Source organism: Parasteatoda tepidariorum, chromosome 3 (assembly GCF_043381705.1).
Source record: "Parasteatoda tepidariorum isolate YZ-2023 chromosome 3, CAS_Ptep_4.0, whole genome shotgun sequence".
Lineage (NCBI taxonomy): Eukaryota > Metazoa > Arthropoda > Arachnida > Araneae > Theridiidae > Parasteatoda > Parasteatoda tepidariorum.
Window position 1 is genome coordinate 100,980,176 of NC_092206.1, and position 15,227 is coordinate 100,995,402.

General features: G+C 31.9%; 2 protein-coding genes across 2 annotated transcripts in view; one reads left to right on the forward strand and one right to left on the reverse strand.

Annotated features, from left to right (window-relative positions):
• Nucleotides 1-533: 533 nt before the first annotated feature.
• LOC107446493 (alpha-crystallin B chain) lies at nt 534-9,941 on the forward strand (the record flags this gene model as incomplete). The annotated part of the gene is given in 2 exon segments (XM_016061166.3): nt 534-752; nt 9,517-9,941. Coding segments are annotated over 2 exon segments (579 nt in total). The 3' UTR covers nt 9,880-9,941.
• Nucleotides 9,942-11,382: 1,441 nt separating this feature from the next.
• The window catches only part of LOC107446492 (cytochrome P450 2B11), a 21,904-nt gene continuing 18,059 nt past the window's right edge, over nt 11,383-15,227 (reverse strand). The window contains exon 7 of the mRNA XM_043050094.2: nt 11,383-11,674. Coding sequence (XP_042906028.1) covers nt 11,514-11,674 — 161 coding nt within the window. The 3' untranslated portion in view covers nt 11,383-11,513. The remainder of the gene's footprint in view (nt 11,675-15,227) is intronic.

Sequence of the window (15,227 nt, forward strand, 5' to 3'; positions counted from 1 at the left end):
TATATATATATATATATGATTTCAACAGGGAAAGTGCATCCTTTTGCGAACATCCACTCATGTGTACTCAGCTCTCGTATTGTTACTGTTAATATACACATTTTTTATATATTTTCTTAAAATTTTATTTTTGCAGTCTAGTTGATTAAACATTAATCTATGTAATATTTTACCTGGATAGTATCCTCCTTTTGGTGAGAAATTTGTTTTTCATACTTTTATTTATTTTATTTATTTATTAAGAAAAAGTGTATTTGTTAAAAACGTTTTCTGACAAGAAACGCAGATTATTCTGAACTTCTTAAATTTTAAAAGACATTCAATCCTCGCAACAACTTATTATTGGCTTCATGAACTTGACACCGTTACTCGATCGTCAACCATCGACCGGTTCTATTTGCGTGGTCAAATATGGCAGTTGACTCAGCATTTCAAGGCAGCCTACCTGCCTATAAAAACATTGGAAACGCGGCGCATTGCTCTCTTTTACTTTAGATTTAAAAATTCCCTGAAAGCCCCAATTCGAAAAAAAAAAAATGTCCTACACTACCCGATCCGTGATCAGCAGAAATGTTTGGGATGATGGATTCGATTTTCCTTCCCGGATCAGGGATCAGCATTTCGGACTCGGACTAACTGACCTCGACCTGGATGCCCCCTCATCTTTCTACCGAGGTTACTACCTGAGGCCCAGGAGACAACTTAGCAGCGGAGGATTGTCCGAGATTAAGGCCGAATCAGATAAATTTCAGGTAACCATTTGAAATAACTTTCTCTACAAATTAATCATAAATAAATAATTTTTGCTATTTCGTTTATAACAATATTTATAAAATTAAAATATTAATATTCTATTGTGTTTAGTTACAAAAATATCTTCATTCTAAGATTTGAGCTTTAACCTGATTTTTACTCAGAAATATGCAATAAAATATTTATTTTTTAAATTCAATTAATTGAACTTAATTAATTATTTTAGTTATTTATGAATTATTTGTTATTTTTTAATTATTAGTTATTTATTAATTATTTTAGTTATTATTGCTACCTAAAAATGATAGATTTGAATAGTTAGCTACTACGTTTGCATACTGTTAGAATATTTTTACTGTGTATTTCTTCATGTGTTGGTTTTGACACAAAATGAGCAAAGAATGATGAATTATATATATATATTGTATGTTTCTTATTTGGTATTTGTTTGTAGGATTGATTGGGTATTGGAGGCACGTTTTCCAAAAATAACATTGTTATTTACGTATAATTATTATGTTGGATTTAAAATGACGCTGCTAAATATGAAGTCTTGATTTATTGATTGCTCTATTTTTCCAGAGAAACAAATGTTTGCATAATTTCTACCTTTTTTTCACTTTTTGTTTTGAAAACATAAATGTAAAAGTCCTATAAAATGTTATGTAAAAGTCCTTTAAAAATAAAAGGTGTCGTGAAAAATTTGAAATTTTCCGCTTAAGATTTGGTTTAACTTTATTTAAGTAAAATAAATTGATAATAAAAAAATAAATAAATAAAATTTATGAATTTTAAGACACTAATAAGTATTGACTGTTAAAACAAAAACAAGTTTAATTATACTTTTTAAAATGATGTAAAAATTGCATACCGTACTATTTAAAATATTTTCGACGAATATTAAATAAAATAAAAAAAATTAAATATTTATTAAAAGTTTTTTTTTCCGTGGAACTATTTTTGAATAAATGAATTTTAGAATTATGTGAAAAAAGTTTTCAATTCGCCTAAAAAGTTTTCGATATATGGCGAAATACGCGAAAAGTATAGTTAACATTAAGGGTCCAAACTTTGTACCGCTCTCCCGACCAGATTGCGGCTACTACCCCCCCCCCNTATGTTGGATTTAAAATGACGCTGCTAAATATGAAGTCTTGATTTATTGATTGCTCTATTTTTCCAGAGAAACAAATGTTTGCATAATTTCTACCTTTTTTTCACTTTTTGTTTTGAAAACATAAATGTAAAAGTCCTATAAAATGTTATGTAAAAGTCCTTTAAAAATAAAAGGTGTCGTGAAAAATTTGAAATTTTCCGCTTAAGATTTGTTTTAACTTTATTAAAGTAAAATAAACTGATATTAAAAAAATAAAAAAATAAAATTTATGAATTTTAAGACACTAATACGACTGTTTAAACAAAAACAAGTTTAATTATACTTGTTTTTATAAATTTTTATAATATACAATTCAAAATATTTTCGACTAATATTAAATAAAATAAAAAAAATTAAATATTTATTAAAAGTTTTTTTTCCATAGAACTATTTTTGAATAAATGAATTTTACAATTATGTAAAAAAAGTTTTCAATTCGCCTAAAAAGTTTTCGATAGATGGCGAAATACGCAAAAAGTATAGTTAACATTAAGGGGTCCAAACTTTGTACCGCTCTCCCGACCAAACTAACGAGACCCTATATGCCAGATTGCGGTTACGACCCCCTATATTTTAGGTGTCAGAAATCCTAATCAGTCGGAAAAAGGTATGTTTATTCAGAAAAAGTGCGTTTTTGTGCTTTATTTCGTAATTTAAAATATCTTCTGCATTAATTAGCATATTTGAGGTCACCCTCTCAAACTATTAAGAATAAGTCCTAGAACGTAAAGATCCGATCACTAGATCAAAAGTTAATAAGGGTGGTCCGTTTTTTATTTTGCGAACTGTACAACAGCAGTTACCAATACTTAAAAAAAATTTTTTTGTAGAATTTTTGATCTCAGAAATGAGGTTTGAAATGATGTTAAAACAAAGAATTTTAAACAAAATATTTTCAATTATCAATATTAACGCATATTTTTATTTTTTACTTATAAGCTTATACAATTGTGACAACATTTATTAGATTTATTTTAACTTATTTCGTTCAAAGGTTGCTGTTTGCAATTGTCAAAGACATACCATAACTTCACAATCATGCTTTATAAATGAAAAATAAAATTTTCCTTAAAAGAAACAAACTGCTTGGTTATTTTTTTTAGAGTGGGAAGTTTATGTTTATTTAAAATACTAAATGCAGAAGTTTTGTTATCTATTTTAATTTTTCTAAAATTTAAAATCATAACTTTTTTGAGCAGTTTTGGATTTTGAACAGCGATTAATAATATCATGCGTTATTTTTCAATAGCTCAATAAAATTAAGTTTCGAAAACGTTCAGATGTTTTTGTTATAAGCAGGACTAGGGTGAACTAAAGATCCCGAAAAAAGTCAAATAAAATATGTAACAACCATCAAACATGACTATAAATAATTTCTAATACCCTTAAAAATTTTCACTCTTTACATGAGGTTTGATACATAAAATAATTATAAATCATTACTGGTATTCATAAATTTAATTGAAAAATAAGGTCATCATGCATTTGAAATAAATGTGTAATTAACGAATAAAATATATAAACAAACAAACTTATTAAATTTTAGTAAAAATCTTTAAAAACATCAGAATCGTATTGCATTCTCAAATGAAATTCTTCAAAAGTTTGTCCCAAACCAAATTTTTTTGTGCTTGAAAAACTAAGTGTAACATCAACATTTGTTATTTGATAAAATAAAAAATAATAATGAAAATAAATAGTTAGATTAATATAATACAAATCATAATATAAAATTAAATCATAATATATCATTCAAATTCATAATAAATGATTAAAAAGGGAAGAAAAAGTATAAAAAATGCAAAAAGGAATATAATTAAAGAAAAATATGACACTTTCAAAAAATGCATTTATTATCACGATAAGTTATAATTTAAATAATATTCATTCAAGTAATATTTTTGCTCACATAATTATTATAAATATTTGTCAAATAATTTTCATAAGATCAAATATAATTTTTTTTTATTCTATAGGACTTTTTGTCCTGTCGAAGTCGTGGACATTTTTTCGATTCTTTCAACATTGTCGTCGTCTCTATACTTCTGCAGTGTAGTACTCCTCTTTTGGGCAAGAAGTCTTATTTTTAAGAATTTAATTCTTTTTTAAAGCAGCTGCCCACCATCACTGAGTTATGAGTGGGTCAGCCTATCTCCGGGGGGGGTGGGGGGGCATGCCATTCCTACGCCCACGCATTTCAAAAGAGTAGGTTCCATATGGACATCATTTATCCCACCTCTCTCACAGATATTAAAAAAAAACGTATATTTTACTGTTTTTTTTTTAATCTGAAGAGACCTTCATAAATGGAACAAGTTGCATGGAACATATTTCACAATTTTTTCTTTTTAACGTAATTCATTAAATTTGTTTTTAGATCTATTTTTTTTTGAAATAGTGAATATTAACCCTATTGAGGAAGGATGACTTAATAAAAAATCCTACGTGTTTGCATTTTAATATTTTGAAAGCATTTTCCATCATTAACTGACTATTTCTGTTGTTCAAATGTAGAAGAAAAGATTATATATAGCGTCCTTTTATGTATAGAAAGCCTTTTACTAATATATTGTTTGAGAGACCAAATCTATTAGTAATATTTAAGATCGCTTAAACTTCATTTTTTGATGTCTTCGACGTAAGCTATTATTAAAGATGTTTATACGAGATTGTGCTAGAAAATGACGTGAAAGTATCGAAACAGGCTAAAAAATATCAACAAAGAAACAAGTGCAAACCGGTTTCAGCAGAATAAAAACAATAAAGCTGATAATTAAAATTTTATGTAGAATCTGATAGTGAGTCTAATAATTTGAACTGTAGTGACTGAATAAATGAAATCATACTTATTTTAGTTCAACATTCTCATGAATTTGAAAGATTTGTCAATCCTATGCCATGAAGAGTAAATTAGTTTATTGAAAAAACAATTATTTTAAGTTATTCAATCTTTCAATCTTTCTTAATTATTAATATCTTTTAACTATATATTTAATAAGTTTTAGAAGCGCTGGAATTTTAATAAAAATAGAATACTAACAATTATGGGTAAAACTGAAAATATGTTTTTTAAACATCAAACTATTATATCGGGGCAAATGGAAAATTATAACTTAAACATTTTATGCGCCTTTTTGTCTGTTTATTATTATTTTTTTTAAAGTTTATTATGAAATATAATAATTTGCATGCCCCCCTTTTATGATTTCTTTGTAAAAAACTTTCATTATCAAGTAAATCAGACTGATCAAAAATTACACCCTAACGAATATATTTATTTATTGTATAATATAAAAATATTTTTGATTTAATAGGTCAAAAAAATTCAATGGGTTAAAATTAAATTTTAAAAAAATCATTCACTTTAAACAACTGTTTTTTTTTCTTAAATCACAGTTGATTTAAATCAATGATTGTTTTAAAAATATCAAATGATTAAAGACGCGATTTCAATAATGATTTAAATCACGCTAACTGTTTTAAAAAATATTAATCATCGTCCGCCCTATTACAAGGGTTGCTATTTATATTTCTGGCCTTGGCAACAGTAAGTGTTGCTAGGCGACCGCAGACGATTTTAATCGAAAGTTTGATATTTTTAAACATAAATTCAGCAGACGATTTACCATTATAGCTTCATTTGTGTTGTTGACAGTAAATTGAAAAGTTCTTCTCTTTCAAAAAATGGAATTGAATCGTGAACATTTTCGTGCCATTATTTTTCATAACTTTCGACGTGGATTGTCAAGACAAGAGTGCTTCGATGAACTTAATTCTTTATTCAGCGATAAAGCGCCATCCTACAGCACTGTAAAAAATTGGTATAACGAATTTAATCGTGGTCGATGTTCGATCCAGGACGAATCCCGTGCAGGTCGTCCAAAATCCGTTGTTGTGCCAGAAAAGATCGATGCTGTGCGTGAACTGATAAAGCAAGATCGTCATGTGACATACCGTGAGATAGAGGCGTCTTTGGACATTAGTATGACTAGCATCAATAAAATATTGCATGAACATTTGAGCGTAAAAAAAATTTGTTCGCGTTGGATCCCGCATAATCTGACAAACGCTCAAAAAAAGGCTCGTGTCGATTGGTGCAAGGAAATGTTGGAAAAATACGTTCAAGGTACATCAAAGGCTGTGTATAACATCTACACAGGTGACGAATCATGGATCTATGCATATGAGCCGGAAACAAAACAGCAATCAACTGTATGGGTCTTCCAAGACGAGGCAAAACCAACAAAAGTTGTTCGAGGAAGAAGCACATCGAAACAAATGATTGCCTGTTTCTTCGGCATTAACGGTCATGTGGCAACAGTGGCGTTAGAGCAACGCAGGACGGTCAATTCTGAATGGTACACGACCATTTGTTTGCCAGAAGTCATCGGAGAAATTCGAAAAAAGCAGAAGAACAGGAGAATCATTCTTCATCATGACAATGCGAGCTCTCACACATCGACTCAAACAAAGGCATTTCTGACGGAGCGAAAGATCGAACTGATGGGTCATCCGCCGTACAGCCCTGATTTGGCACCCAATGACTTCTTCTTATTCCCACACATCAAAAATAAATTACGTGGACAACGATTTTCGACCCCCGAAGAAGCGGTTGATGCATTCAAAACGCATGTTTTGGAGTTACCTCAATCGGACTGGAAAAAGTGCTTTGAAAATTGGTTCAAACGCATGCAAAAGTGTATTGATCATCATGGAGAATATTTTGAAAAACAATAAAACCAATTTCGATCCTACATGTTTGTTTTTTCATTATTAGGCCAGAAATATAAATAGCAACCCTCGTATGACACTAAAACTGTCTGAATTAGAATTGTAATTTTTCGACCTTTAGATGCGTATAGATAACCGGGGCAAACTTCTATTAATATTTATAGCAATTTTTTTATAACAATTAATATTTGGCTCGAAAATGAATGATTTCCAGCGAAATATTAATGGTATTTATTTTTTGCTTAAATTTTACGGATGGTATTTCTCTTTATTTAATAACCCCTAAAACTTCATATTTATAGTTAAATATATTTTAAAATCATGGTATATTCTCCATAAAATATTTTCTTGAGCCGAACATTTACCCGTTGAAAATAAATTTAAAATCATAATCAAGGTTTTTGCGTCATGAGACGTCAAATCAATGCTTTTCTAGACTTGAAGCTACTCTATGTACTCCCTCTGCTCTCCAAGAACTAAATAATTCGATAAATCAGTTTGTTCTTCATTTTTTTTTAAATCATAAAAAGAAGCACGGGGGCGTGATTTGCTCAGGGGATAGAGCATTCCAATGAGGTGAACTGGGAATTCCGCATCCGGCTTGCATCCACCACAGACGCAAAATATCCTCAGTGGTAGATGGATCATGGGTTAGAGTCCCCTTGCCATCAGACTAACCGTGGGAGGGTTTCCTCTCCGTGTAACTCAAATGCGGGTTTGTTCCAATAAAAAGTCCTCCACGAAGGCAAATTTTCCCCAATACTTGATCCAGGAGTTCCTTTGTCTTCTGGATTAGGTTCAAAATGCCAAGACTATGGAGTTGAACATTATTAATCGTAAATCCCAAAAATTGGGTCTGCTGTTCAACGACGGTTATTAAAAAAGGAAGCACGTATTCTTGTAGTAAAAATTTTCCACTTAAATATTATTATGTTATTATTAGGTTATCATTTCATTTCTCTGTTGATATTATTTTGATTAGATTGTATGAATGTTTGTTGATATTATCTAATGGAATGGTTGATTGCAGATTCTCTTTTAAACTGACACTTTGATTACAAAGTAAACAATAGGCTTTGTAATAAATTTATCTATCACTTGAGAAAAAAAGTCATTTTTCCAGAAAACAATTGAAAACAATAAAAAAAAAATCCCAATTTTTCGATAGTGGGAAGAAATTTACTGAAATGGCAGTATCATGATAGTTTAAAAGAATTAGACTTTCAAATCAACTTGTTCAAACTTATAATGACTCTAAATTTTCAATGAGTGATCTAGATCCACAGGTAGAACTTATTAGTGGGTATTAGTGCATAGAACGAGTAAAATCAACCGGCAAAGAGTATAATGAAGAATAACAAATGCTATCGAAATTTTACAAATCACTACTGAAGAATCACTATGATCGCTAAAAACTTGTTTAATTGCCGGAAGAAACTTGCTAGAGTTATGCTACTTATCGGCTATCGAGTCCTTTCTGTTTTTTTCCCGCAATCAAACAGGCTCTGATTTATCAGAAACACCTTCGTTAGTAGTGATTTACCCAGTTTGCGATATCACTTGTTTTTACTTAAATATTAGTTTGAAATCCTCTAATGACTTCGAGACAGGTGTTTGAAAGATGGTTGTTGTGAAATATTTCAAATGGAAAAGAAGATTTTGCATGGAAGTAAAACACAATGAACTCTATCTTACGAGTCAATAGTTAGATTGTTGCTTTGAATGGCTCGACCCAATGAACATATTTCTCGGTTTTAGTTGCTAACATCTGAAATAGACGCTAATAAACTTTGGTTTTTCTTTCATTCTTAATTTGGTTGATCACGCTTTATTCTTTTTTTGAAACATAGGACCCACATCTACAGTGTCAGAAGACGCCTTCTCCTGTCATTTTTTCTGCAGAAATTTCATGACAGGGTCAGTAGGTAAAATAATATATACTGTAATTATACACTTAGTAAATAAAATAGCATTCCTCATGAAACCTGAAAAATTTATTGTAAAACAAGTTTTTGATTGAAAGGTCAACAGACGATTCTAAGTGAAATTAGAACAATAGGAGAGAGGCAAAATATTTGACTACAAATAATAGAGTGACCTATGATAGAATGTGTAAATGAAATAGGGAACTTTTCACTCATCGCCCTTCTTCGTTACCATGATTACGGAAAACCTTACAACGGCACAGTACGTTTTAGTAAGAAGTGGGAATATACATGGGAAAAAATTGCGGATAATATGGTAATGGAGAGAGGAATAGTGTGACGCCTATTCTACTAAGGAAGTGTATAAAAGTTTTTATATTTTCTCTTTGGCGATCCCAAAACAATTACTAAACAGAAATATTACTTCTACTTAAGAGGACATCTCATGATAAATTCTATTTTACCTCCATTAGTAATTTAAAGAATAGGATTTCTAGTAAACCAAGAGTATAAAACATGAAGTTTCAAACGTAGAATATTTTTAAAATGTTAAAAAAATTAAGGCAGGATTACGCTATAGGGATGATTCTGCCTCAGCGCTTACTTCTCAATGATATGACCCAGATCCGAATCTCGATACGAATTTTACTCCTGGTTCGCACTGATTACAGTGCTGACATATATATTTTCAGTGTTATCATGTGGGGACCATGGGGTAGAATTCTCTTGCCATAGAGCTAACTGTTTCTCTCCATGTACAAAAATGTTAGCTTGTCTTCTGGGTTGGGTTCAAAATTACAAGACTTCGGAGTTACACATGATGGAGTTACAAAAATGCATTGGCTGTTAAACGCTGATTATGAAATAACTATCACTCGATACATGTCTATAAAATGCTGCGAGGACGAAACATTTTGCATCTATTAATAAGAATCTATTTTTTCTCTCCAGGTTCGCTTGGATGTAGGTCACTTTGCACCAGAAGACATTGTAGTAAAGACAGTCGACGACCAGGTCGTGGTCACCGCAAAACACGAGGAGAAAGTGGACGAGCATGGATTCATCTCTCGAGAATTTACTCGTCGATATGTCCTGCCAGAATCATCTGACCTGGACAAGGTCACTTCCACCCTCTCAGCGGATGGGATCCTCATTGTTGAAGCACCCCGGAAGAAACTCCAGCCTGCCCTGGGACACAACGAGAGAGCCGTACCCATTCAAGTCCAGTCTCCAGGCATCGCCACCTGCCCACCGAAAGTGACCACAACCACCAACATACCAGTGCAAAAAGAAACCTCCACTAAAGATAAATAAATGAATCTTTTATTATTTTAATTATTTCTGACTCCTTATCAATAAATTTATTTTAGTCATTACCTTGTAGGGTTTTCTCTTACATTTTGACTCGTACTGAGAATAAAACGAAAATATTGTACCAGCAATATTTTGACTACATGGTGGGCACAGGTGTCCGATCGCCCTTCTACTATTGGGTGGCAAGAAAGTAATTTCGGTGTGATGCACCTGAGCCATCACTACTCCCTTTGTTACTGTCGAGAGTTTCATTAAAATAGGCTCAGAAATGCTGTTTTATCGTAATTTAATGACTAGCTGAGCCTGTCCAGTGAGTCGCTAAATCATGAACTTACGATAAAACAGCCAATACTGTACCTATTTGAAAGCAGTTTTTGACATATTAGGAAAATAAATTAAGATAATTTAGATAAATAAAAGTACCTGATGTTCAAAGGCACACGATGTAACAGTTCATAATAAGAAAGCGCCTTTAGCGGAATGCGATAACATTTACGGGACATTCGTAAGTGATGCCTTCTCAGTTGAAGAATTCAGCTTAATGTTATATTTTTCTCTGCTACGCAAAAAACTGTAAGACTAAAAAGTCATGAAAGTATATATNATTTAGATAAATAAAAGTACCTGATGTTCAAAGGCACACGATGTAACAGTTCATAATAGGAAAGCGCCCTTAGCGGTATGCGATAACATTTACGGTTTCCTGAGTAATTCTTAATCCTCATGATGTGCCCTACTTCCGCTAGAAGTGTGTCGCAACATTTACGGGACAGGTGCTAGATCTTTATTTAGCTTTACTTATTCTATTGTGCCCATTCTAAGAACATCACACTCTCTGACTTGAAGTCTTGATGAACAGAAAAACAACTGTTTTAGAAAATTCTAGAGCTCCAAAAAAGGGATTATCAGAATGAGCAGAGAAAGAAACGAGGGAAATCTAAATTTCATCGAAAGTCTTTGCTTGAATTTCGGCCTGAAAGTGCAGTGATTGTCTAAAACAAGGTAAGGTGACCGTGTTGAAACAAAATTAAATTCCTTTATTTTATCGTATTCGTATGCAACCGTAATAGGATTTATCTTAGACATAATAAATGTTCTGTTGTGCCATTGAAGTCTTACGAAAGTCCTGAGGTTGGGCAAATCCAAGAGCCAAGTTCTCAAACTATCGAAGATATATCTCATGTTTCACATATTCCGAATGCATGATCTTCTTTTTTTAGATACTAGTTCCAACAAAGGATCAGTGGATCATAAACTGTCACTTAATGAGACGCGGTAGGGAAGAACTGTGATTTAACAATAATATTTTGATAACTCTGCTTGGTTTTTTCTCTCCTTAGGATCGTGTTGCATAGATAAAAAAAGGTCTATCTTTGTACTCCTGACGTAGCGATCTGAATAAATGCGTTTGTTTGTGAACTCTCTTCAGCCGAGGCAGAATAATACCTCGCGTACAGTCCATAAAAAAAAACAAAATAATAGCAAAAAAAACATGTGACACTATTTGGAGGAGTAAGGATATACATTTCTTTGTGAAATGAAAGCGTTTGACATAGATATTTTTTTAAATTTTCAATTTCATAGAAAAATTAATATACATATTTCCATTCGGCGTAGAAAACAAAAAGTGTTGTTCACTTTCTGGGTGTGACGCATACATTGAGTTTTCGAGTCATGGCTACCTCAAAAGTATTCTTTGGCACTTGGTATGTTATTTTGAAGTTCTTGACGATGGCTGCCAAATACAAGAACGTTTGCATCAGAACAAAGCCTTCACCCAAACACACTCTCTTACCTAGAATGGGAGATTAAAGTATGAAAACAGTACAAAAATAGATCGTACATTTTGGACAACAGAGAATGGAAAGATGGCAAATATCTACACGATTTGAGGGGACTCTAGACTTAATAGTAAATTTTTTTTCATTAAAAGCTATACTCGTTTTGGTGTCACATTGGTACACCTTCATTAGTAGGATAAATGGTAAAACAAAGATGATTTAATCTAACAGAGGATACGTCACGTTCAAGATATAAATATAGAATTAACATTAAATGTTACCTTTAAGTGTTAGAAAGTGCTACCTAAGTGTTAGAAAACTAATCATTTCCAAAAATGGTTTATCAGCAAGATCATTAACAATAAAGTTTTTCCTTCTGCATGATGTGGAAATGCACCCTCAAATGCAGCTCAACGCATGAAATACACTTATAACTAATATCAGATAAGGAATCTTCTGTTCAGCAATGTTTTGCGATAGATGAACGATGGAGTTCTTGTTTTTTTGGCAGAGCTTTGATTCTCTTTGAGATGATGTTTTTGAGTTTAGTTTGCCCAATGTACAAAAATCCACATTTACATAAAATTTCATAAATTACTCAGTTGTTGAAGTCATTAATAGGTTGTTTGAGGTTCTAGAGGGAAATTTTATGATTCGGTCAAAAGTTAACTTGGAATGAGTGCTTTTAAAGAATTTTTGCTTTTTGGATGCTAATTTTCACATTTAATGAATATTTATTTTTGAATTCGAAGACTTTTTTGAATTTAATGGTTAAGGTTTGTGAAAATATGTATTCGAAGATTCTTATTTAGGAAAATAATTATTATTACTTAAGTTCGGGTGGTGTTGGCTAGTTCTGTGTATCTTTTCGGCTGCAAGTGATTCTCTGGCTCTAAAGGCTTACTTTCAAAATTACTATAATAATTTGACTTTTTAATTTCAAGTTTGCAATGACATTTGCTTTTAAGCGAAGTAAAATAATGGTCCGATGGTCGAAGCGAGTATGGAAATTTTTTAAATTTTGATATGTGATACTCAGCTAAAAATTAAACAGACTATTAAAACAATAAAATGCTATGAAAACTCAAAAGATAAAGAGTGGGCCAGTGATCGAAGCGAAATTAGTTTAAAATAGACCAAACGGGACAAAAGCCGAATATGTAACGGTGCAATCAGTGGTGGTATGTGAAGAAAATTTTATCTATAAAAAAGATGGTATTAGACTATGAAAAGCTGAGAATAGAAAACAGGCTAAATTAGTTGATCCCCTACTAGTGACCGAGGGATAATAAAACTCAGAAAATTTATGTTAAGTTGTGTTAAGCACAGTTAGAAAAGAGAACGTAATATAGAAACATTGGTAAATACAAAACATGTTTAAGACATGATTAAAATTGGTAAAATTAATGATTGCTATTGACACTTGGTCAGGGATAGTAAATAAAAATTATTTGGGTATGGGGAATCGCTATGACGAAAAAGTTGTAAACTTAAGAAAAGGATAAATTGTTAAAAGCATTTTTAGTAACAACAGCAGATGATATGGCTAGGGACTGTCCCGTTGATGATATTGAAGCAAAATAATTGTCAACCAGTAATCCTGCAAATCTAGTTAAGTGATGACCCTAAGCTATGTATAAATATGTAACAGAACATTGTACAAGTATATGTGGATACTTAAGAAATAATTGTTGTAAGATAGTAAAACGCAGAGGCATGGTAAAAAACAATTTAATGGCAAGCAAAAATTAAACACAAAATAAAAATATAAAGCCCTAACATATGTAAGAAAATGTAAAAAAGCATTGCAAAAACCTAAGTGGAATTAAAATCAAAATCTAATGAGAATGTAAACACTGACTTTGATATTAATATATGACAGCACTAAAATGAAATTGTCACCGAACAAAATAAAAGAATTAAAAAAATTTTATTATTAAAGAAATGGTGGATCTGGCTTGATGATAAGCACTTAACTGCGTTTTTCATCATGAAGATTGTTTACATATTGCTATAAGGAATAGAACACCATTAATAATGGAAAAGTGATGCGACTTTAAAAATTTATATAAAATCAGAGGGAGGGGATAAAATAAAAAGAAAGGTGCCCTTTAATCAGAAACAGTTGGGAGAAAGAAATATAAAAATTTTAGATAAAAATATAAATAGCAAGATATTATTTAAAGTGCACAAAGTCAGCGTTAACAAATAGCAAAATTTAACGTAGCGATAACCTATACCCAATCGCGACATATTTTGAAAAGATACCGATAATAAAAATACCAGACAGCCGGAAATTAAAAACTTAATAAATTCAGATAGATAATGGCATATGCGTTCGCAATAAAATGTTTCAGACCAAGAATGAGATCGAAAAAATATTAAAATAAGTAGTCAAAGTTAGCGAAAGATTCCACTTGTAGTGGATGACACGTTAATATGGCGGTCTGATACTCTAAGCCTAAATCAATGGAACATCGGATTTCAAACACTCAGAAATGGAAAAATTGGCCACCCGGAGGCCGGAAAAGACTCACCATGAATCCCTTGTGGTATAGCATGTTGAATTTAATTAACTTCGGGGTGAAAAAATGGATATTTATTTCTTTTGGAAGATAATTTTGAGGACTCCATAGGAGTTGTTGTTTCGTTGGTGGGGATCTAGATCAGCTTTTCCCTATGGTACACTGCCATACAAATCCTTATGGTTACCATTGGCCTAAGGTATACTGCCATACAAATCTTTTTGGTTACCTTTGGCGTATGGTATACTGCCATACAAATTTCTATGGTTGCCACAGGAGAATGGTGACGTGCCATATAAATGCCTTACAGGTCTCTATGGTTACCATTGGCCTATGGTATCTTGCCATACAAATTTCTATGGTAGTCATAGATTACCATAGGCTTCTCTATGGCAAATTTTCCTGTAATAAATGGGAATTTATTGGCGTTTTTTTTTTGTATCAATACTTTTTAAAGAAGGGTTATTTTTCAATAGATGGCACCACTATGATAAAATTTAAATGCATTCAAAATAATATTTTAGGAGAAATTTTTATTGATCCTTTTAAAATTGTATTTTTGGGGTAAATTGTGGATATAAATTGTATTAACATTTAAGGAGGTTTGGATTATCACTTTTATGGCGTATTAGTGGGATTGTAGCTGGTTTTTCTTATGGATTTTTTTTTTGTTCTGACGTCCACTGGATGCGGGTTGACTTTTGAGCGAGTAAACAGGTCAGTATGGATTATTCCGCCTTGCTGAGAAAAGTATAAGAGGCGTGAAGAGTGGCTGTAAAAGTAGTACGACGGGAGTGCGGATCGTGCCCGATGGAATGTTGAGTTGAAACATCACCGCTGACAGGATCTATCATGGCTGTTAGAAGTATGTTCTGAGCCGGTATCATCGAGAATGAGTTTAGATTTAGCTGGAATCTCGGAATGAGTTGATCTAGGCGGAAATGCTGAAAGGTTGATATTTGGAAAGAGTCCCTGGATACCGCAACTAAGTAAGCCACATTGATCGGATGAGCTGTTGCCTGGAAAAAAGTTGATCTGAAGC